The sequence below is a fragment of the Crocodylus siamensis genome, chromosome 5, assembly GCF_052110815.1.
Source record: "Crocodylus siamensis isolate JL-2025a chromosome 5, ASM5211081v1, whole genome shotgun sequence".
NCBI classification, from domain to species: domain Eukaryota; kingdom Metazoa; phylum Chordata; order Crocodylia; family Crocodylidae; genus Crocodylus; species Crocodylus siamensis.
The window spans coordinates 184566066-184590280 of NC_143399.1; the positions used below are offsets into that span (position 1 = coordinate 184566066).

The 24215-nt window shown below is 40.3% G+C and overlaps 1 protein-coding gene across 3 annotated transcripts in view; it reads left to right on the plus strand.

Moving 5' to 3' along the window:
- The window catches only part of WAC (WW domain containing adaptor with coiled-coil), a 95984-nt gene that overhangs the window by 15624 nt on the left and 56145 nt on the right, over nt 1–24215 (plus strand). For all 3 annotated transcript variants that reach the window (XM_090047433.1, XM_090047432.1, XM_090047434.1), the window contains exons 4-6: nt 21052–21158; nt 22182–22297; nt 22389–22501. In XM_090047433.1, the coding sequence (XP_089903559.1) occupies nt 21052–21158; nt 22182–22297; nt 22389–22501 (336 nt within the window). The remainder of the gene's footprint in view (nt 1–21051; nt 21159–22181; nt 22298–22388; nt 22502–24215) is intronic.

The window sequence follows — 24215 nt, forward strand, 5'->3', positions numbered from 1 at the left end:
ATTGAATAAACATTGGTCAGGAGATACGGTTTCATCCAGTGAGAGACATGTCGTCTTCTATTAATACAGACTTTCTAAGATACCAAGTTAATATTAAATGAGAGAAAATACTACTTAACGTGCAATATAATATACTGTGGATATTGCAGTGCTTGGAAATTGTATCAGTTCTTACTCTTGCTAAGCCCACAACTTCTTACCTCTGACTGACTTTGAGAAATTGCACACTGGGAATGTTGCACTTTCAGAAGCAGAATATGTGACTTATATTGAAGTTTAAAAATGTGTGCTATTGTTATTACTACTGTTTCTTTGAATTTCTTTAAATTTGGATTTCGTTGAATACAAAGACCTAAACTTTTTAATTAAAAATATAGTAAGCCATGAGGATTAACTGCTATTATTTAAAACCAAACATGTCTATACAACTTCTCATTTTAAAATCAGACCCTTACAGCTCTATTTACCTTTCAGGTTAGTATGTAACTAGTATTTCTCTGTTGGCCAAACTTGGGACTTTATTGAATATTAGCTAATAAAACTTATAAATTCACTTGCAAAGCATTTTTTCATCATTGTAATCCTTATTATCTTATAATACGTCACCAAGATTTTTTTTTTTTAAAGAATATTTGCTATTGAACAAGGCTTGATTTTTCCCTTTAGCTGTGATCTTGTCAGATCTCATTTTCTAAATAGGCTTGGTAAGATTAGGTTCTTTTCAGTTCCTGGGTAAGAATTGGAAGAAGATGAATAAATACAAATGTTTTACTCTTACTAGTTCAGAATGTCATTTGCTGATTCAGTAGTGAACTAAAACCCCTCTGGCCTTCATGGGAGCACTCAGCTATGCAAGGTGTATATTTCTGATAAAATGTAAAATTGAAATCCTGACCATTTTTGACTAAAGATCTTACGGCATATTTTGTAGCAGTCGTGGGATGTAATATTCTATCAGTGTCCTGATTTGAGTTTCTGAACATTGCCTAAGCTTTTTTGTTGCAGGCACTTCCCACTCTATGTATGCTTCCTTGTTTTCATTTGGAGTTCTCATGGTAGTAATGCTAAACATATATGCAAGTATTTGCAGGGTAGGAGACATTTTAAAATATCCTGCATAACACTATGCACAAACATTTAAAGAAAATCCTAAATTTTTCCTAACTGGAGTTTTTAGATTTGTAGGTCTGGCACACTGAATGAATCTTGAGTGGTGTTTCTGGATACCAGTTTATGTATAGAAAACTTTAACATGAGGTTAACATTGCAGGCGTCACTGCACTATGTTTCTCCTCTGTTCTCAGACACGAGAGTTTAATTTCCTAGAAAACTAGGAAATTGTCTTTTAAATTCCCTCACATGCCCCTTAAGAGAACATAAATATCCTTCTAAAAATCTCAAAGTAGAAAACCAGCAATGAAATGATGTTTCCTGTTCAGTGCAGCATTGTAATATTAGCTGTTGTCCCTTTCTAGTACCTGTCCTCGGGAGTTCACTCCATTCTGTCCAGTGTGACTTCTGCCAGCCAACAGTAGTACTCATTAATGATACTGTGGAAAATAAAGCAAGGATCTGTTGGCATATGTGGATAATAGTGCTTTTGCAAAGATACGGTTGGCAAAAAGAAAATGGAAAGTTTTTTTTTTTTTTAACTCCCTCTCCCCCCCCCCCCCTTAGGTAAGAATTAAGGTAGTGTTAATATAATAGCAGCATTCTGACCCTCTCTGTATAGCTTCACAGAGTCCAAATGTGGCCAGTGTCTTGGAAACAATGAATTGATATACATATTTGTACCACAGACTCTTACCTGTATCCTTACCGGGTACCGGGTAAAGTCAGCTTTACAGTTGACTTGACTTTTACAATGGTGCAGGGCACTATATGCTAATAATAGAAGAAGTATTCTTCCAATATGTCTGCATTATCATTTAGGGAGCTTCTTGAAAGGTAAAATACTGGTCTGGGTTTTCAAAATGACTGGTGGTTTTTGAGTTCTCCATTGAAGGTCTTGCCCTTCCATTCAGGGTCAGACTGATTACCACATTTGGTATCAGGAAGGAATTTTTCTCATGGTCAGATTGGTCTGCACTGTGGGGTGACATGGTGCTCTACCTGGGGTCTTTTAAGCATATGTTAACCTTTTACAGAAGCAGAAAGATGGCCGCCATGGTTTCCCTGCTTTACCTGTGGAACATAAAGGTGTTAACATCTTCTGTTGTATCAGGTTTGGTGACAGTTTTGTGAAGAGTTCAGTTCATAGATTTGTATAGGATGATTTGGATAGGGATGATCTTGCCTCAGGCATGGGGTTGGACTAGATCAGGGGTCTCAACCTTCTTCTTGAGACGAAACCCCCCCCCCCCCTCCCCAGCATGCTACAAAAACACAATGGGCCACCTGTGCCACAACTGCCTGGTTTCACAGCGCTCACCCCTGCCCCCACCTCGGGACTTGCTTAACTTCTAGGGGGCGAAGGCAGCTCCTCCCTGTGCTGGGCTGGGTGGACCCCCTGGGGTGTCCATTAGCCCCCGGGTGAGAACTACTGGACTGGATGACTTCTGGAGGTTCCTTCCAGCCCTATTTCTTTATGATTTCTAAGACAGTTAAGGTACATGATATGGAGCCAGCCATGTTCTGCAAATCACATGCCTTGAAGATGAGTCCTGTTGTATACTCAAAACTGTTGGTCACTTTGAAAATGTTGCTATCAGTATACTTATTGTTCAGGATAGCTGTTCTCATCTACTTTTCTCTCATGTTTACAAAAAAGATGGATTCCTCAAAAAATTTAAATTAAAGGATCCAGCGCAGTTGCTTATACTAGTTGTGAGAACAGAATATTGTTGGAGATTTAATAGAAATGAAATTTTTCTAGTGTACCTAGTACCAAATACTTTTATAGACTAAATCCCAACTACAGTTTTAATTTACTTTATACTTAATGTTCATGTTTTCTATGTTCCTGTACCATAGTCTTGCTTTTGAGAAGTCAGCTGTAAATGTTTTTCTATTTAGAGTAGATAATCTCTTGATACAGATGTAGGCAAGGTTCTTTGAGTAGATGTGATACCTTTTATTAGACCAACTGAGTAGCAGGGGGAAAAAAGTTCTAGGCAAGCTTTCAGGTGCAGTCACCCTTCTGGCATAGGGATTTTCTGCTGGTCTTAGTCTCCAAGACCGGCAGAGACTCCCAGATCCTGCCCACCCCCCCCACCTCAGCTGGGCAGCTTGTCCCTGCCCCGATTCCTCCCTTGCTACCTGTTCCTTCCCCACTTTGCCCACCACAGCAGACTTAGTAGCTAGAGGCAGCTGGATCCAGCGTGGTGAGGACGGCTGTCTGTTTACTGTATGGCCGAATCTCTGAAGTGGCACCGAATCTTTGGATCTGATTTGCCCGAATTGGATTGGGACAGTGATTTGAATCTCCGAGTCGAATCACTGTCCCTCCAAATCAGCCAGATCCAAAGCAAATACTTTCTGCTTTGCGCAGGCCTCCTTGGTAGGGTTTTTTACCTCATAAATATTGATAAATGGCAATTTCACCTCGTGCTCACGGACCGATGGAAGAATAGTATTGGTAATGATCATAAATTATTCCAAATAATAGTATTGGAATAATGTTGGCTAATAATCAAAATTCATAGAAAGGGAACTGTAGCAGGTAAGCCTTACCCCTGTTAATGGACAGTGGAGAAAGAAAGATGGAGGGACACAGGTTAAAGAGGAAAATAGTGGGCAGCCTAACGATTCCTGAATTAAGCAATTAGCTGCTCATCCTGGTCTAATGACTCGCCAGTTAAGCAATAGCTGTTTGTTCACCGGTGTGGGAAGTGGTATATTTGAGGCTCCAGGCCAGTGGCAGCAGGTTCCTGCAAGGGCTGGGCCACTAACTGGGGAGTGGGGGAAAGGACAGCTGCCGCTTCTCCCCATGTTCCCAGAGCTCTGGTAGTGCTGCTGCCCTCCTCTTCTAGTCTCTGCCTGCCCAGCTTGTTCCTGACAAATTAACAGAATGGTTTAAAGCAGGTTTGATTGATTGATTTATAGATATTTACTTTTTATATTTTGACATGTGATTTTTATAAAGCTTTTAACAGTATACTGTCATTACCAAATTGTCTGCCCCCCCACATCCTAATTTTACACAATCCGAAAAGTTTAAATTGATAAAACCTGAAATAAATACTTAAAGAGATTTTTTTTTTTAGCTGTCAAAATTATTAAAAAATAAAAATCGAGCTCTGCCAAGTCTAGTGATTCTGAATCCCTGTTGTTATTTAGGTGAGACCAGCAATTTAGGACCATTGATCTCTCTCTATTGCTTAGGAGCTGGAAGGCTTCTGCCACTGTAATGAGGTGATGACTCTCTACCTTTAAATCTAGACCAAAAACCATGTCCAGAATGTGATAGTCTGTGTGTAGATTGGAAGAAAGTGATGTGAGAATCCTAGGGAGGCATTTGAACTGTAATAAGTTTTGTCCTGGTACAGGCGGAATGAAGGAATAGCTGTTGGGCTGGCTTAAATGCTTTGTGAAAGTCAAGTCTGTTGGACTTCCCTTTGGAGCTGGGGAGTTAGAAGAGTATTCTTGGAGTAATGGTAGATGTACTGTAGGTATGGTCTGAGAAGAGCAACAGAAATAGTAACAGTGACAGTAATACGTTGTGCTGCAAGGAGAGTCAGTGGTATTGCCATCCATTTTCTTAACAACAGAAATAGCACATTGACACTCCAGTTGTTCTTTCCTGTTTTGAAAGGGAGGTGAAGAGAGAAATGGCACCCACGATAAGTCACACCTGGGTTAAAGTGGGGCTGCAGAACCAGTTGATAGATTAGGCAGAGGACACTAACTTTAATTTTTTACTTCTTTGGAAAAAAAAATCTTGCCTTTGTTTCTGACTTTTCAAAGAATGACTACAAGTATTTTGTTTGCAGTGGCACTAGTTGTATGTGAAGCCAGCTGAAACTGGTCCCTGTTGAGACTGCTGTTGCATTCCCACTTGTGGGAAGGAAGAGAAGAAATCTTGTATGTCAGAGCATCCTGCAAGAAAGGTTCTGTTGCATTGCTATTTGTAACAGCAAAAGAACTCATCTTTACCGCAGAGTTAACCTGTGCTTTTACTAAATCAGACATTCATGTAAAGGTGCAATGGGGTCTTATCCCCAATTCTAACACTCACGTTTGTTGTCATGCCACACACATAGCTAGGTGTATGGTATTGGGATCTGTGATCGGGTTATGGCCTCCCCCTCACTACCAAGTTGAAAGCCAGGTGGCTGACAATCAGCTGATTGTCAGCTGCCTCTGGGAACCTACCAGGGCCAGTTCGAGTCCTGGTGCCATTCTTGGAGCTATTTGGTGGCAATCAGCTTATCACTTGAACTGGGACACCAAGGCTTTGACTTGCTCCGGGATTTTGCTGGGGCTCAAACTGGCCTTGCTGGAGTCTCTGCTAGCTCCTGGTCATTTGGTGGCAGGGATCATGGGGCGGGGGGAGGGCAGTTGATTAGCTCACGGGGACTGCACGAGGGCCAATTGGAGGCCCTGGGGTGGTCCATCCTGCTACATTCAATTTAAGGCAGGATGGAAACGGGCCACAAATCTATTGTACACATTGTGAATTATTTCCTGTTTTATTGTGCAATTAATTGCTTGAATGCTGTGGCTGAGTTGCTATTTCAGATGCAATTAATTAGTTAATTGTTATCTTGGGTGACCTCTATCTGCCAGGGGCTTAAGGCACATTCTCTAATCCATCTCCTGTCCACATTCACCATCCTATCAGTTAAGTTTACTGTTTTCTTTCTGGATTAACTGGCCCAAGTTAAATCCCAACACCAGTTTGGAAAGGAGTTGGAAAGAGAGATGGCATGTACCATTAAGTTGCATCTGAGTTTGTGGGGCCCATTTTCTTTGAAGGGAGGATATGGAATAACTACTTCCATAATAGGTACTGGGAGGCTGGGGCTGGGCAAGGCAGCCATGGGGGCTTCTCCTGCAGCTCTTCCAGCTGTGCCTGCCTCTGCCCTGGTGCGGGGGAGCCATGGGGGCTATGTCCTGCTGCTGCTTGCCCAGCTAGCATGGAGGGAGGATGTGATGCAGGTGTGGCTCGCTCTTGGCGGCAGCAGGGCATAGTCCCTGCTCCCAGCGATACCACACCTGCATCAGCACTGGGAGTGAGGGTGTGGGATGCGGGAATGGCAGCACTGGGAGAGAGGACTATACCCTCTTGCTGCTCACCCCCTTCCTCCTGGAGTGCTGAGGCATTCTTGTATCCTGCCTCCCCCTGCCCTGCTTGGACAAGCAGCAGCAGGGCAGCGTCGCTGCTTCCAGCACTGCTGCATCTGAATCTCGTGCCCCTTTGCCATGGCTGGGCGGCTTGTCCCAACCCCATTCCCTGCCTCCCCCATACCCCTTCCCTTCCCTCCCCTCTACCTCAACCCCAACAGAATTACCAGCTGGACGCAGCTGTATGAGCTGCCTGTTTAGTCTATGGCCAAATTTCTGAATCAGCTGAATCTTTTTTGAGGCTTTTCTGAATCGATTCGGATCTTTTAATCCATCTCCCGATTCTATTCAGATTTGGTCTCCAAATCTTTTCCAACTTAATTTGGCTACCAAATCAATTCAGCTACCAAAGCTTTGCACAGTCCTGTTATATAGCTGATTTTCACATATAAATTAAATTTCAGTTGCCAAAAACTATTGCAAGGTAGCTGTTTTCTTTAGTTAATATAAAGAAGAGCAGTGTCTTAAAGTGAAGTGACCTAAGGAAGTGACAAGTACTTTTCTTTCGTTGCTTTCTTAAATTTTGGATTCTTAAAGCTGCATGCAAAAATCTTCACAAACCTTAGCATCTAAATTCGCTGCCTGTCTTGATATACCGTTGATCTGAAGGGTATTTTTTACTTCCACAAAGTAATCAGTAGTGGGACTTTTGTAGTAGTGCAGTGGTTGCACTGTGGTTTCCATGGAACCAATGGGTTCTGCAATGGGTCATCAGGGGTCTGCAAAGAGATTGGGTGTAATGGCGGAGTGGGCCAGGAGGCGGTATGCCACTGTTACTGGGCCATGTTGCCTGGAGTCATGTTAGCTGACATGGCCCAGAGCTAATGGTAAGGGTTCAACAGCAGAAGTGATATGAAAGGGTTCTGTGACTTTAGGAAGCTTGAAATCTACTGCGGTATTGGATCCAGGGTGGCAGAAAGTGGGAGTGGGGTTAGTGATGGAGAGCTCATTGTATGGCACCTGAGAACGAAGTTCTTAGCAGTGAACTGGTGGCAAAAGAGGGTGTGGCTGCATCCTCCTGGATCTGCCCTGGGCCTGTGAGTAAATACATTTTGGTCTTACCGTTGACATTGCATTTACTGACAGCAAGATCTGCAGTTAACAGAAGGCTTGCTTCCCTCCCATCAGATTGCCTCTGATGATCTAAGGCAGGGCTGGTTCAACCCCTGGCTCAGGTCCAGCTCATGGAGCCATGTCATTCAGTCCATGTTCAAAAATTTGGTGGAAGGGGAGCAGTAGCAGCTAATTGCTGCTCCCAGGTGCCTAATTTGTGGACCCCTGGAAAGCTTCATGGGCTGGAAAGTATGACCCCGCATTTTAGATTGGGCATATGGGACCCTGCGTATTAGATTGGCTCATATGAAGCCTGATCTGGCCTACAGACTGGCCCTGCTCCATTCACCCAGCCTGAAGGGACAACAGTTTAAACATTACTGGTCAACTTCAAGAGCAGGTTGTAGCGATAATTGTTTTGTTACAAACACGCTTGGGCTGTTCAGTAGAGCAGGAATCTCAGCTGCACAATAAAGCATCATATTTAATCTCAGTTTGTGTAGAATCTGAATTTTTGTCATTGGGTGATTTAAATAGATCTATAAATACGGTGATAATCATTTGTGAAACATTGAAAAGTGGAGACAGCATAAATGTTGGCCTTTATCAAAATAAGATAAAGGAATGCTTTGCTTATTCTGCTGTTCACTTTAATATTAAATTTGGTAACATCTTTTTAAAAGATTTGAATTGTCCTCAATTTCCTGACTGCCACTGGAATCAGTGTTACATTACAGAATGGACAGAAATGGCTTTTATTCAGAAATTAGAAATTAGATTTTTAACTTCAGTACATTTTTCTTTAAAAAAAAATCTATATGGAGGCATAAACCTGTTTAAACCTATTAAAATATATTTTTAAATTTAAATTATATTTACGATTATCAAGCATATAGGTTTGCTGAAGTCACTGGCTAAGAATTGCTCAAGTGGGATAAGAACTTGCTGATAATGCGAAGCCAGCTTTTTGACAGTAGTAGTTTCTTCTTCAGGTGTAGAAGGAATATATTATTTTTCTACTAGCTAGCTAGTTCAGTTCAATGACTGTTGCATTCTACAGTGAAGAATAGATTTGAACCTTAGAAAGTAGAAAAGCTGTTTTTTCTCCTAACTGGAATAAAAACATGCAGGAAAATGACTTCCGCAAGTTCTATAATTATAATAAGAGCTTGTAAAGAAAAGTTAGATAGGTACTATTTACTTAGGAGACTTGTATTAAATGTATAACATGTTAATCTTTTTTCTTTGTGCCTATAGAACATTTAAGTAACTTTAACTATGAGAGAACATTTTAAAATGCCTTATTTTTGGTTTTAAATTCCATTTTCAATTGACATTCAGCCTGACACAAGTCATGAGGTTTTTTCCCATCATCTACAAAAACTGCATTCACTATTTTGTAACCTACTGAAAGTAAAAACTAAAAAGAAAAATGTATACTTAGTTGTTCAAATACCAGGTTTTTTTCTTGGTTGGTAGAAAAGAACCAAATTTAACATTAAGTCTGTGTTAAGTTGTTAAGCAGTAAGTAAATAAAAATACACATACATTTCAAGATTAAAATCTTTGTATTCAGAAAATATGCCACATAGAATTGAAAAGGAATGAAACAAAGCAGTGAAATCTTGAATAAGAACTTCGCTGTTGTATAGAATGAGAGTTCAGAAATAAGTGTTACTACTGAGAAATATAATAATTTGAAATGGTATTCATTTTGCTGAGCTGGGTGTTTTTATTGAGGCAGCAGTGCATTATACCCTCATTAGGATGAAGAAGGAGAGAACATTTAAGATATTTTTCTGTTCTGACCTATTTGTTTCTCATCTTTTTTTAAGAGCAGTACAGGAATTTTTTGTAGCATGCTGCTTTGGATAATGCGGATTTAGAATCATGTGGGCTTTATTCACCAGTCTTCTCTGCTAGTAAGGGTGTGGATAGTGATAGGATATCCTGGATCTTTTCTCACTGCTATTAATTCTGCTAGGGTTTCCTTTAGAACATGGTAGTCCTTTGCAGCCCAGAAATTGGACAGTCATTTGGCCATTATTTTGGCTGCAGTGGGTTCTCCCTCTGTTTCCCACCCCCAGCCACTGCTCTCTTTTTCAGCTTCTGATTTCCCACCCCTGTCCCAGGAGGCAGGAAAGGGCAATGTGGCATAATTTGCAGAGCCAAAACTCCAGCATGGTATGGTGCTGCTGGGAAGCCCGTGGCCAGGGAGAATCCAGGGCACCTACGTGACATGGTGCGATGTGGGGACAGGGCACGTGGCATTTGGCCCTTCCTAGTGCAGCTTGGTCAGTCCCCAGCTGCTTAGAAGTTTGACAGCCCTGTTTAAAAACATTTTAGTGTTACAGAGATCAGTTTTTGTCTCCTGATGACATCAAAGGCTGGTAGTGTGTTGTCATAGTAGAGGAGGCCCATTCATTCTCCCTCTATAGCTCAAGAATGTAGAAGGCTAAAAGTGAAGACACTTACCCATAAGCTGAATATAAGCCAACAGTGTACTCATTTAGCTAAAAAAGATCAGTTAAAACAACCCAGTATGCTGTTGAAGTGTCACTTGCAAATCAAGAGGAGTGATTCGGCTGCTTTGTTAAGCACTGGTGAGGCCTGAAACAGAGTGCTGTGTCCAGTTGTGAGCCCCACACTGCAAGAAGGATGTGGACAGTTTGGAATGAGTAGAGTGCAGGGCAACAAAAATGATCAGTGGCCTGGAAGATGAGACTTAAGAGGAAAGGCTGAAACAACTAGGGTCATTTAGTCTGGAGAAGAGAAGACTGAGGGGGATTTGATAACAATCTTCAAATACCTGAAAGGTGATTACAGGAATGATAAAGATGGGCTTTTCTCAGTGGTCATAGGGGATAGAACTAGGATGGGGTGGGCAGTTATTTGGGCCCATGGGTCACATAGGCAGTTCTGGGTAGCTGCTGTGGGTTGGTCAGAGTTCCCCCCTTCCCTCCACAATGGTATGGAACCCACGCTCCCAGCAGCTCCTTTCCGCCAACAGCGCGCAGCCCCAGCTTCAACCCCAACCTGCCCTGTACCCGTTCTGGACTCGCCTTGGCCTGTGGGCTGTATTTTGCCCCACCCCTGGACTAGGAGCCAATGGCCTCACTCTTTAGCAGGGGAGATGTAAGTTGGAGGTTAGAAAGAACTTTTTGATTATGAGGGTGTTCAAATGTTGGAACAGGCTAGCCAGAGAAGTTGTGAGATCTCCATCCTTAGAAACTTTCAAGAGCAGGTTAGGCAGACGCTTGGCTGGGATGATCCTGCCTTGAGCAGGGGGCTGGACTAGATGACTTTGTAAGGTTTCTTCCAGCCTGACTTCCTAATGATCCTACAATCTATTTCCATTTTCATTTTCTAATCTTTTCACTATAAGTATATGCAGCTAGGTGGATGTCTATTAAGATAGTGCAATTTCAAAACTCTGGCAGTGGAGCTGTTGGCTACATTTCTTCTTTGTGTGTTCTAACAATTGATTCAGTTGATTTGATTTTTTTTCCCACTGTAGTTACTGAAAGCAAGAGGTAACAAATAAATTAGGACATGTAGCGTCTTAAACTGTCAGTCGTAAGTGGTTTTATATTGTCTTTTTTCCCTACAGAGTATTGTTAGGGCTAGAAGCTGGAGTGTTAATAATACCCCTCTCCTGCATTTGAAGTCTTTTACTTGTGATGCTCTCATCAGTAAAACTGATTATAATGGCATGTTTGTAGTTAATTTTTCTTATAGTGGGCAACTCAGAGGTGTTCATGTTGGAGTGAGTTACTAGCACTGGATGTCATCTGTTATCCTGAATATGAAAGGAAGACTCGGTGAACAAAAATACCTGATGAAAATTTAGAAAGTAGTAGTGAGAATTTCTCTCTCTTCGTCCTCTCAAATTTCACACTAGATAAAGTAGTATTATTTAATTCGGGAATTTTAAAACTATTTTTGTTTTAAAATTACAATAAAGCACAATTTTATGAATTCTGTAAACTTGTTGGGACTTGCAAGTAAGTCCCACCCAAAAGAAAGTTCATAATTCAAGTAGCAGTGTGTACTATGTCTCCTACTTAGATATATTTATTTTCTTTCTAAAATGTCTCAACTACAATTGTTACACTTTTTTCCTTATTTCTGAAATTAAGAATTTCACATGTAAATATTGGATGCCTTTACAGATGGCATTAAAAGTAGTAGTATGACTTACTGGGCTATTTTTTGTTTCATAGTTTCTAGGGTCGGAAGGGACCTGAGAGGAGAAGAGAGATCAAGCATTTCTAAAATAGCGGAGTTCTTTAAGCAAAGAATGGGGAGAAAAGGGTTTTTTGCCTTGTATTAGTAAAAATAAATGTTTAATAGTAATATAATGTTGTATCCTACCTAAAGTAACAGCTAATACCTTTTTCAGTTTTGAATCCTTAGACAAATATTATAGTACATAAGGAGTTAGATGAAATACGAAATGCATTTTGTAGCTCTTAATAAGCATTTGTGACTCATGCAATATTAATTAGTAGTTGATTAGAGCTTGCACTTAACACTGTCAATCAAGACTGTTGTGTTGATTTCAGAAGACCCCCCAAGGGGTAGAAATTTGATACCAGTGACATAGTTTGAATTCCAAGAGATACAGCACAACTTGTGCTGATTTTGAAGGAGAAACATCTTTATTTTATTTTCTTTAGCAGGAAAGTTTTTTAACGTGAAAAAGCTGTAGATTTTAGAATTAATCTAGCTTTTATGTCTGCTCCTGCATGTGAGTGGAATCAGATGATTACATATGAGAAACGGAAACAATTTTTTCCTCTAGAAATGTTTAATGGAATTCACCTAGTAATTAATCTTTCTTTCTTTTTTTAATTTAAAATATTACTTAGGTAATCGAAAAGCGAGTTTATTTCAGTTCTACCTCTGAAGTCTCACTGTGGCTTTCTTGGAAGTTGAATTTCATTTTGTTTAGAAGAAAGCTTTTAGAATTGAAGTAGCCTAGTATTTTAAAGTGCTGTTTTACACACTTGAATGTTTATAAGCATTCTTTTCTGTTTTATTGAGAACCATGTTGTTTCTGGATGCAAGACTAGTTTTAATACCTACTTTAGTCTTAAACCTGGCATTGTTTAAAGCTTCTAATTAGTTTAGTTCAAGCTGTGGCACAAAAGAGATCTGCAGAGCTTTCATAAGACTGCTATAGTGATTGTCATTCTCTGATTGTGTCCCACATTATAGCTATTTACCCAAATACTAGACGACATTGAACTCAAGGGGTGAGACTTTATACATGGAAATTATAAAGAGATATAAGTTGTAAAGAGAGATTTTTTTTTTTTTTCATTTTCCAGGTATAGAACACTGGAGGGTCATCTTAAATTCATCTTGCCATACTGCTGAGGTGGGAAAGCAGTGGTGGGAGGTATAGGTGGCCTGACCCTACACTTGCCCTTTCCACACTCCTTGCCTCCCTTCTCCTGCTGCCTGCTCCTCCTCCTCCCACTTACTTTGTGTGGTGACTGGCTCTGGCTCCTCTGCACAGTCCCCTGGTGCTCCCTCACATTCTCCCCCATCTTGTGCCCCCTCTCCTGCCATGGGAGTTGCCTCAGCCCAAGGCAGTTGTAGCTCTGGCTTTAACTAGCCTCAGGCTAGTTCTTGAATCCAAGAGAAGCCCCCTCCCCTTGTTGAATATTAGGGGCCGACAGGACAGGACAGCTCATCTTGTGTTTGAGTAAATATGGTATTCAAGTGGTGATCAAACTAAATTAGCTCTTTCACACCTAATTGTGGAAGCAAAACTCTTGTAAAATCATGAGTCTTGTTGTGTATCCTTGTATCATTAGGCTCCCTCTACCTTCTGAGCCTCAGTAAACTGAAGATTAATACTTGGATTAGAAGTAATTTTTTTTTACTTGTTATACTTAATATCTCCAAACAAATGTTTCACACTTATAATTTTCATGAACAGAATTTAATTATTGGGGGTGGTCATCTGACATTTGTCCCCTCTAGCTACTGTGGCAAGGAAAGCAGTGGCAGGGTGCCAGACCCTCGCCCCTCCCTTCTGTGCCTTCACCGCCTCTCTGGCATTCCTCTGCTGCCGGGCCCCTTGCCACCTGTGCCTGGGCCTGCACCCCCTGCAGCCTGTCCCCCATGCTTGTGCATGCTTTCTCACTCCCGCCCCCTCCCCCTTGACCCTTGTGCCTGACCCCTGCTGCTTGCCTTCTGCTGCAGTTCTGTTCCAGGTCCAGGGCACTCAGCAGTAGGGCCTGATCAGGGCTGGAGGGATTTGAAGCAGAGCAGAGATTAGGAAGGAGGGGTGGGCAGGCTGCATAATCTCCCCCATGCTTCCCTGGCCACAAACTCCCCTTCCCCACCAAGCCAGCCATCCCAGCCCAAGGCAGCGACTCAGCTCTGACTGGAGCCCTGAGCCTTGGCTGAAATTGGAGCTGAGCCACCCTCCTGCCCCAGGCTAGTACTTGAATGCAGCCACAGATGTATTTTAGTCCTCAGTCTTTTATTGGGGAAAGGGCAAAACTTTCAGGGGCTCATTTAGAAGGGATCCAACAGTCCAAGTGGATTCAGTGCAATATGTGTATTGAGACTCATTGTTCCCTATCTAATGATCTCTTCACTACAGTGGATCAAGCAGAACAGAATAGAAAGAGGGACAGAGAGCTTTTTTATGGTGGTGCCTACACCTGTTCTGCTAGTGGTGTCAGCTGATGGCACTCCTAATATAGAAGGAAAATAACATGGAATTATTCTCTTAAATATAAATTAAAAGATATCCAGTGTAGTGTTTCAGAAAATGAGACCCAGCGCTGAAACACAAAGTTCATGTAAAAGGTGGTAGGAATGACTACATTTATTTTTTTAGGAACAAAAATCTTCTCTTGTTGGTGTTCACAATAAGTTGGGGGGTAGAAGAGGGGAGAAAAATAACAGACATTTCTTGCACCCAAGAGCAAGACTGAAGAAGTAACAGGACTTTAACTTACTCCTAATGATTCTATATTTGACTGTTCATCTGTTACTTCCTCATCTTGCTTGATCTCACAGATGAGATGGAATGTGGAGCAGATCTATTGTACCATGTGGTTTTATGTTTCCTATATGGTTTTGATCTATTCTTCTTTGCCTTTTGAATTTGTTTCTTTAGAAAGTTGGATGTAGCAACTACATAGATACATTTTTTTTTTCGAAGTTTTGAGGCAGTATAAGTGCGACTATTCATATGCAAGTAAATATACCATTTTATGTGGGGTTTTTTGTTTTGTTTTTTCCCCCCTATGGTTACTGCGAGATTCTTTCCAGTGAGGGTGAAATAATATCTTCTGGTGATTTATAGTCAGTGCTTAAAATAAACTTTTAAACATTGCATGAATCAGCACTATTAAAATTACTAATTTATTACCTTGCTTTACACAGTTAGTAAACATTTTACCCTCGTTGGTTATTTCTAAAGCGAACATAATTTTCGTTTTAAAATACAGGCAAGTCTGTGTATGATTATATATTGTCACTGGTGTTATTTTAACAAACTCACTTTTTGCTGATGGATTTTGTGGCATAGGCACAGGAGAGACTTGCTTTCTGCTAAAACAGTTAATAACTTTTTGGAGTGTGCGTGTCTGTGACTCTTAAGGATTTAATATTCCATTGAAAATAGAGCTGTTCACAATTCAGAAATTTTTTGTTTGACTGTAGAGCAAAGGGTAATGTTACAGTGCAGACTTTCAATATTAGGTAAGATTATCAGGTATTCTATTGTAATTAAACTACAAAGATGCTTTGTGCTTTTATAATTTAATTTTAAGAATTGAAGAGAAGTCCTACAGGCTCAGGCTCCAGGTACAGTATACTGGAATAGATGGATCTCAGAGGTTTTCAGCCTTTTTTAAAAAAAGTGTGCCCCTTCTGTCTCAGTTTCAGCTCATGTACCCCTTTATATTTCTCCTTGTTTTTAAAAGGGGGGGGCAGATAGAGGCTCCCCAAGGTGAGGGAGGGAGTGGGGCTGGGGCAAGGACAGGCGCTGCACAGCGAGGCTCCATCCTGCAATCCAGCCTGAAGTGGTTTGTGCAGGGGATCTCCCACTGCTGCATGCACCCTGGGAGGGCATGGGGCCTCGATCTGCTTCTACCCCTGCCCCTTCCCTCCCAACAGACTTACAAGCTGGACCCCGCTGCTCTCCACACTGCTGGGCTGTGCTCCTGGCCACGCTGCAGCTGCTCTTCTGGGGGAACTATTTTACTAGAACTTTAAATTTTTTTTGGCATGGGGGTGAAGGAACTAGTGAGGAAAGATAATGAGGTTGACATTCCTACCTGCAGAAAAATGAATAGACATGGCATATGCATTAGGCTATATGTACTTGAGGTTTTGCCTTGGTTGGTTATGTTTTGTTGTTCAGTTTTTTGTTCAAACTCGGAGTAATTAATAGATTTGAATTTGATTTGAATAAATTCAAATTTGATTTGAGTTTATGGGTCATCCTTGAATCTGTATAAAACAAAGACATTAAATGTAGTAAATCATGTTTTAATTTAAATTAAATTAACATTTTAGTAACTTTGAATAATTTAATCATGTGTGGTACGTGTTAAATTCCTCTTTTTGATATTGCAAAGATGTGTTTTTTAAACCATTGTTTTATGTGCTTTGAGTTTTTAATGCAAGGAAAGGTCTTAGAAATTTAAGTATAACTTGGTAGCAGTGTTCAGTTTTAATTTTGTAGTTTGAAATGCTGTTAGTTAACAAAAACAGTCTGTTTGTTATTTGTGAGCCTGTCTTGTATCCTTTCAGGATGTAGACATTAACCAAAAGGCAGGAATCTTATACAATAAAACAAAATGCAAGGAGTAGAAATAGTGTTACATAAACCACCTGTATTTTGGGATTTCTGGCTTGGGCCACATACATACATTCACATGATCTGGGAGAATTCTCCTAGGCTTATTCTCCTAGTGGAAAACCTCCCTTGGGCCTTGAGCAGACCTTTTAATTTTGAGCCTTTTGAGAGCAGTGAGCTTGCAGTGCTGACTCTACATAGCCAGGGGGCCCTTGTGGATGCATCTTGTCATGTTCCATAGGCTCCTTCAGTCTGTCTTCCTGCAACACGATGTGTTGATTTGATTTGGGTGGAGAAACAATCTCCGGAGGAAAAGGGAGCAAAGCACCCTGGGATGCTGGTGCATTGTGCTTCTCTCAGAAGAGAATGTGTACAGATGTTTGTTCTCCCAGGAGAAAGGCATCTGCTGCAGTGTCTCAGCCGCAGGTGTGTGTGAAGCCCCCGGAGCTAGGAGACCACTGCTGCTGCAGTTTCCCAGATTTTGAGGTGTGTGAAGCTCCCAAGGCTGGGAGATTGAGGCTGCTGGGACCCAGCATCTGCAGCTGCCAGGGCTGAGGCCCCTCAGTGTCTGTCTGCTGTTCCCCCCTGTCCTGTTCCCCCCTCCGCTCCACCGTGGCTGGGAGCCTGATCAGCTGATGGGGCTCCCAGCAGCAGGGGTGACCCTGCTACCTGGGTTGATTTAAAGCTGGGGTACCAACCAGCTATAAAGTCAGTACACATTTTTGAGATCTACCTTGATAGCAGGTTGGACCTTTTTATGTGACAGGTGCTTTGCATGTATAGCTTGTTCAGTTGATTGTGGAATTAACCTGCTAATTGCACAATATTTGTGTGCAGAGGGGGCCCAAATTCTGAAAAGTCACCCTGGGGGAAATATACCGTGGGAATCCTTAAACCAGATTGATAGAGCTATACCACAAGCTCTTATTTGGCCTGGGAATTTTGGTCGATCTGAGTATGCATGTAGATTTTAGAGCACTTTAAGATTTTTATTTTATTTTTTTTACAATAGTTCTGTTCAGCCTTAGCTATTAGACATCAGGCGCTTCCTTTTCCTTAATAGAAAGTGCTCAGAAAATTAAGCTTATTAAATACCTACTGTAAATATTATTTGCAAAGCGTTGCATAGCTTTCTGGTGTTGATAAGAATGTAGCACAGGCAGTTAATACAGTTGGACTTTGGGATTTAGTGTTCATGAGTGTTTAAAGACTGCCTTTCTCAGTATGTGGAAAAAATATGAAAAAGGTCTAGTCAATGTTAGTGTGATTTTGCTGAGATGAGGAACTTTGCCTCTGTTAAATCAAGAGGAGTGGGAACAAAGCATGTTTTATGTGAACGTATCTAACATAAAATGGGAAGAAAAAATAACATCAAGTAGAATCTTACAAATAAAATATTTCAGTTTACAGGAAATGAAAAGCCATAAGACATTTAAAGTGTTTATTGAAGGCAAAAATAATTTTAGTACATATGAGAACTTTTATGCAATTGTTTGCGAAGAATGCTGTACAAAAGATTTTGTATAATTAGCACACCTCTTACGTTGATTGTTAGAACAGGAAAACAAATACCATTAGGCAACAAGATATTCTGGGCAATAGAACACTAAATTGCATTACCTTAAATTGGCAATACTAGTATGTGATTTAAGTTCCAGTCTATGGAAAGTGCTTCCATTCCATGTTATGTTGTGCGTGTGTTCAGCATGTTAGTAAACTTCAAAGTTACAGCTTTTCTATTAGATTTGTCAAATTCTGGTTTCACCCTGATTTGCAGTTAAACTTGGGTGTGGTTGAGTTGGTCACTAAGGGTAATGTCCTTGGCCTGTAAGTAGAGAGTAGTGTTGAGGCAGGCAGGGTTCTTTGGGTAGATGTGATATCTTTTATTAGACCAACAAAATAGTTGGAAAAAAAATTCTTTGCAAGCTTTTGGGCACAAACACCCTTCTTCAGGCACCGGGAGATTCTGCTGCTGTTCTCCAAGGTAGAAAAGAAGCTGAAGTTTGTGTGTGTGTGTGTTTGTGGATGTATATAAGCCTGTGAAAATGCCAGTGAGTGGAAGTTTGGAAGATGATGGGTAGAGTTAAGAGTGGGAGGGAGGAGGGAGGGAAGGAATTGTATGAAGGAATGCAAGTGGTTAACTTGAGGCAGGTTACCTGGTGTGTCAGATGTCAGGCAGGTTGTAATGTGTCATAAATACAGTATCTATGCCAAATCTGTGATTTTTTTGTATTCAGTAGATTTATGAAGTGAAGTTTGTAAGCTCATCTGCAAAAGGTGTTTTTGTAAGTTTCATTTGAGGATACCACTGTGACATTAGGGAGGTTTTGTCTTGTGAGAAGTGGGCACCCACAAGTAATTGGATATTTTTGTCTTTGATGGGTTTTTGGTGTGTTCATTCTGGTACATAGTTGTTGCTTCATTTCTCCTACATATTTTCCTTAATGGCATTTGGTACACTGGCTGAGATGTATAACATTTCTGGAGGTGCAGGTGTAAGATCCAGGAATGGTGATGGATCAGTTTCGGGGTGTAGTTATTGTGGGAGTGGTGGAGAAGTGTTGGCAGGTTTTACATGTTTTGTCTTGACATGGGCTGCATCCATTTGGTGTGGTTTGGGTCATAGGAAGTTTGCTTCTGGTAATGAGATTGGTGAGGTTTGGTGCTTGTTTAAAAGGTAGGGTGGGTGGTTCTGGAAAGATCTCTTTAAAAAGGGTCTTCTTCAAGTATGGGTTGCAAGAAGGCAGCTTCTCCAAGTTCAGTATGGTAGACTGTGCAGGCCTTCCTTTTACACTGAATTCCTGATCCTTCATTACCCTTTTGGGACCTGTAAAAAAACAAAAACAAAAAAACAAAAAAAAGAACAAAAAACCCTTAGAAATAGTCGTAAGATTTTTTTTTCTTTTGCTTCACTACTACTTTTGCATGTAGTGCCTGGATGACCATTGCAGTTTTTTTCCTCCATTTGCAGTTGTATGCAACTGCCTGGATTCCCTTTCCCTGTGTTGTCCTCCATGTTTTGCTCGGTTCCCTTTTTTCCCTGCTTAATGTAAACATTTGCCCCCCAAAAAGTTCCTTTCCAGATAGCTGATAGTTCATTCTTGCTAGTGATGCCCATGCTTGAGGATAACTCCTGTTTCCACTTCCCCCAAAGTACTGTTCATAACGAGAGAGTAGAAGAGACATTAGACTTCTGCTGCTTCCAAACTCTTCTTCCAGTTCCTCCTTTCCAGCACTCTTCATTTCAACAGCATATCATCTGGCTTCTCTCTTACTCCATGTCATTACTGCATAGCCAGATCTTTCTTGCCTGCTTTTCAATCTCTGCTTCTGTTGTTATTATTTAGACTTATTTCAGCCCTGTTCAAAGGCTCATGATATTGTCACACCCCTATACTTCATTCTTCAGCTTCCATATTAATATTCATCCTATCCCTTGGCTCTCGGTCTGCTCACCTTCACTCTGGTTTGCCCTTGGTTCAGCTTTCTAAATGACGCCCTTAATACAACCTTCACCAAGCAATCCACAGTTTTAATACTCCATTATTGAAATACTTATCTGTCAGCTACCTGGTCTCTTCCCACATTACCTATTTGCCCTTTCCTATGCACCTTAGTCTCTAGTCTTTCCATATCTTCCTGTTTTATTGCTGTTGATGAAATCGCTTGGTTTTTTGTTTGTTTTTTACCCCACCCCCAAGCCCTGCCCCCTTCTTTTTGTTCATCATTTGCGGGGGAAATAGGGTTAAATAACAGAGAGGCTCAGTCGTCTGCAGTACCTTTACTGTTGTAATCTTTTAGTCATGATGTACAGTTAGAAAAGAACTATTCTTTATTTTCAAATTTTGGACTCAAATTGTAGAGATGGCAAGTAGGAAAACTAAAATTTGTGAACTGAGCAGCAAGATGTTTCCTTCACTTTTAAGTATATTTTTGTATTGTATTCCTCCACCATATACTGATCTTGGTTTTTCCCTCTCCTTATACTTGGCAAAGTGACCTCAAATAGCCTTGCTCGATCAAAATAGATGGAAAAATGTAAATTAATTCTAGACTTAAATCAGTTGATATCTCTTGATTTTGTGGTCTACTTAAATTATTGCTGCAATCTGGTTAAAGTCCCTAAATTTAGGCCTTGTTTAGGAACACTGCTACAGGAACATTCATATAGTTTCTAGGGTCGGAAGGGACCTGAGTAGATCATCTCGTCCGACCCCCTGCCATGGCAGGAAAGAGTACTGGGGTCAGATGACCCCAGCAAGGTGTTCATCCAGCCTCCTCTTAAAGACCCCCAGGGTAGGAGCCAACACCACTTCTCTTGGAAGTTGGTTCCAGATCCTAGGTGCCCTAACCATGAAGTAGAGCCTCCTGATATCTAGCCTAAATCTACCCTCTGCCAGCTTGTGACCTCCTGGCATGGATGTAGCCATCAGCCAAGTAACACTGCTCCTATATAGTAAAATCATTCCCTTCCCCAAGCAAAAGTGCTATATTGGGGAAAATTTCTCTTTCTCTAGTGACAACTATGTCATGTAAGGATTCTCTCTCCTTGACGTAGCTATCCTGGCAAATCTGTAGCGTACACCTAAGTTTATGTTGCAGAAAACTCAAATATTTGAATTGCATGTTATGTGCAGATCCTCTACTAATAACCATAAATGTATGTAACCATAAGTTAAGAATATGGGAGATACTTTTGCCTTATTTGTAAATGAAAATTGCACTCGCTTAATCTGCAACAAAGTGTTCCTACTATACCAGCATTAAGGAAGACTGAGATTAAGTATTAGTTTGTTTTTTTTTTAATTAAACACTGATACTTTTGATACAGGTATGCTTAATTTGCATGAGGTATTTACAGTGAATTTTTCTGTTTTTAGGGACCAGTTACTCTCCACAAGAAAATTCACATAACCACAGTGCTCTTCATAGCTCAAATTCACATTCTTCTAATCCTAGCAATAATCCAAGCAAAACTTCAGATGCAGTAAGTATTTTTGATAAGTATTCAAACTTGCCTTATGTAGTTTTATACAAGCAGTATTTTCAGTACTTCAGATGAAATCATCAGAGGTGCATTTTTGCAAATTTTATTGAATTAGTAGGGCCTGCAAAGTGATCATAATCATAGATGGAAGAGAATTACAAATTATTTACATATGTTGTAAGATATGTTTTGGTGTAGCTGATTGTATTTAGAATTTTCAGATTCACCTGCCTTGCAATGTAGACATTTGATAAGTTTGATTAAAAAAAAAAAGAAAGAAAGAAATACGGCTATTGAGAGAGTTTTTAAATATAGTTTGGGCAGGGATTTTACTCTGCCTCGCTTCCCTAACATGAAACTGATAATTTCTCAAACCTCTGTTTTTCGGGGGGGTTTTTTTTTCTCATGGCTAACAGTAGTAGAGCTTCAATCTGATCTTCTTACTGGTTAACTTGAGGAACTTCCTGAATTGCCATGATCATTGTACATGGCAACTCAGGTCTGCACTAAAACATGTTCTGGTATATAGGAGAAATAAATAAATCTTTCAAATATTAATATTTTCTAAATCTATTGGGGAGCTCTAAAATTTTAACAAGCTTAAAGGTTTGAATTTCAAATTTTGGTGAGGTTATGAGCATACAGAAGTTTAAGAGCCAGAATTGCTGATATTCTGAAAATGTTCTGGCAGACAGTAACATTGTTGTGATCTGATGAATACTGTGCCGGATTTACTTATGCTGTTATTTTACTAGCGATGGTGATATAAAAGAAGCGGTATATATTTTTTCAAGCTGCAGTAGTGTAGTATTTCTCTGCTGCAGTATTATATGGGAGGCAAAAGTATTGCACTGCAAAATGGGAAGTGTTAAATTTGAGCCCTTTTGTAGGGAGGTTGGTTGTGTTTTGAAGTGCACCTGAATGAAAAGGTCCTGTACCTTGTAACTTCAAATGTATTGTAAGCTGTATAATTTATTTGAATTCACACAACTAGACTCTTTGCCAATGCCGTTTGTTTTCAAGGCCTTCGATTCTGCAGATGACTGGTCTGAACACATCAGTTCTTCAGGCAAAAAATACTACTACAACTGCCGAACAGAAGTTTCACAATGGGAAAAACCGAAAGAGTGGCTTGAAAGGTGTGTGTGTGAATATATGCTTTAATTTGTAATAAAGTACTTGATTTAGAAACTGTCTTACTTCATTTTCCTTTGTGTTTCTTTTCTACAGAGAGCAGAGACAAAAAGAAGCAAGCAAAATGTCAGTTAACAGTTTCCCAAAAGATAGGGATTACAGAAGAGAGGTGATGCAGGCAACAGCTGCTAGTGGGTTTGCCGGTGGAAGTATGTGGTTTTTCTACAGTAAAATATTCTTGCTTTGTGAACACTATTTACTTCCTTCGTATTTTTCTTTGCCAAATTGAGAGCGATCCTTTTGCCCTATCTGCACATTTTATAGCAGAGGGGCAAAGTGGCTCAGATCCATCTTGCTGAAAACTCAGCTACAGACATCTCCCAAAAATCTTGCTGCCTCATCATAGTACTGTATAAGTTGGTGCACTTGCTTATTCTTTTATATCATATTACTGTTCCATTTTGGCAATCATCTTTAATTGCCTGCCAATAAGTGTGCAGTATTTTCCCCATAGCTTGAATAAAATGTTTTCTGTAACAGTTAAAAAAATCTTTCTTATCCAGCTTCTTGTATCCGTCAAGATAACCACTGAGAGAACTGTCTATATGTGATGGTCTCAGATTAAAGACGGGGGACTCGGAGATTCCTTTAAACCTTGATTTCACCCTTGGAGTTATAAATAACTTGCAGCCTTCACAGGGTCCTGTACTATACTTTTAAAATATATATTTTTTTTAATTCACGTTATCTTCAGACATGGTTGACATACTTCTGGGATTGATACGTTTTTGTTTGAATTTTTGTAGAGTGTAATGTTAGATGAATTGGCTTTATGATCTAGTGCTAATCTTTCTTTACCTAGTGGTATTGCAAGTTTGCTTGTGCATATACATTTAATTGGCATGAACACTTTTACAGTACTTGGAAGAATTAAAAATACCCTAGCAGTTTGCTTCATTCACTTATTATTTCTCACTGTTTGAAAAATCAGCAGTTTAGAAAAGGCCTTTACTGTTCTCACTGACTTATTTTTATAGAGACGACCAGCATACTGAATTAAGGATATGCGTGTTTCAGGAAGAATCTTTGTAGAAATAGAATATTTCGGTCAATGTTTCTTTTTATGAATTTCCAGCCAGTTTGCTACATTGCTAATGGTAGGGGCTGCATGGAAGATGAGAAACCAGAAATTAGGAAAAAAGCATTCTATGTATGCCAGTCATGCTCTACAGTACCACAAAGTCATAACTGTGTAATGGCATGCATTGCATCACATGTTAAATAATCTATTACATTTTGTATGCCATTAGCCACGTGTCTTGAGATTGGCCTTTCATCCCCTCTTGGTTTTGTGGAAACAAAATCAAAATTTGTTTGTATTAAAAGCCAAACACGAGGCAAACATAGTGCATAGAAGACAACTGTATAATATAAACATTTTTTATTGGAACTGTTGACTTCAGTCCCTCAGACTGAATATAGCATATGCAAATACTACATTTTGGTCTGGATATTATTAGGAACCTTTTGAAAAACATCTTAAACTAGAACAGGGGTTGACAGCATTTTACCACCACAGGCCACTAATCTTCACCTTTTGTAGTGCTCAAGCTGCCTGTGTTTCATTGCTAGAAATACCTGGCTCCTCTGTAGCCACAGTAAACGCAGGCCAGAGCACACCTAAGGGAGCTGTGGAGAAGAGATTGGAGAGAACAGGTGGCTCAGCTCAGCTGCATGTCACCTGTTCAGCTGTGCCTTCCCGGACTGGTCTGTCTTGGGGGTTGTAGGTTGTCAACCCATAAGCCAGAGCATTCGCTATAGTGTGGTCTGTCCCTAAACACAAACTTAATTGGAACTTGAGAGCAACCCAAGTTCCTCCGATGTTGGAGGGTTCATTTTGTCACTGAGAAATTATATTTTGTC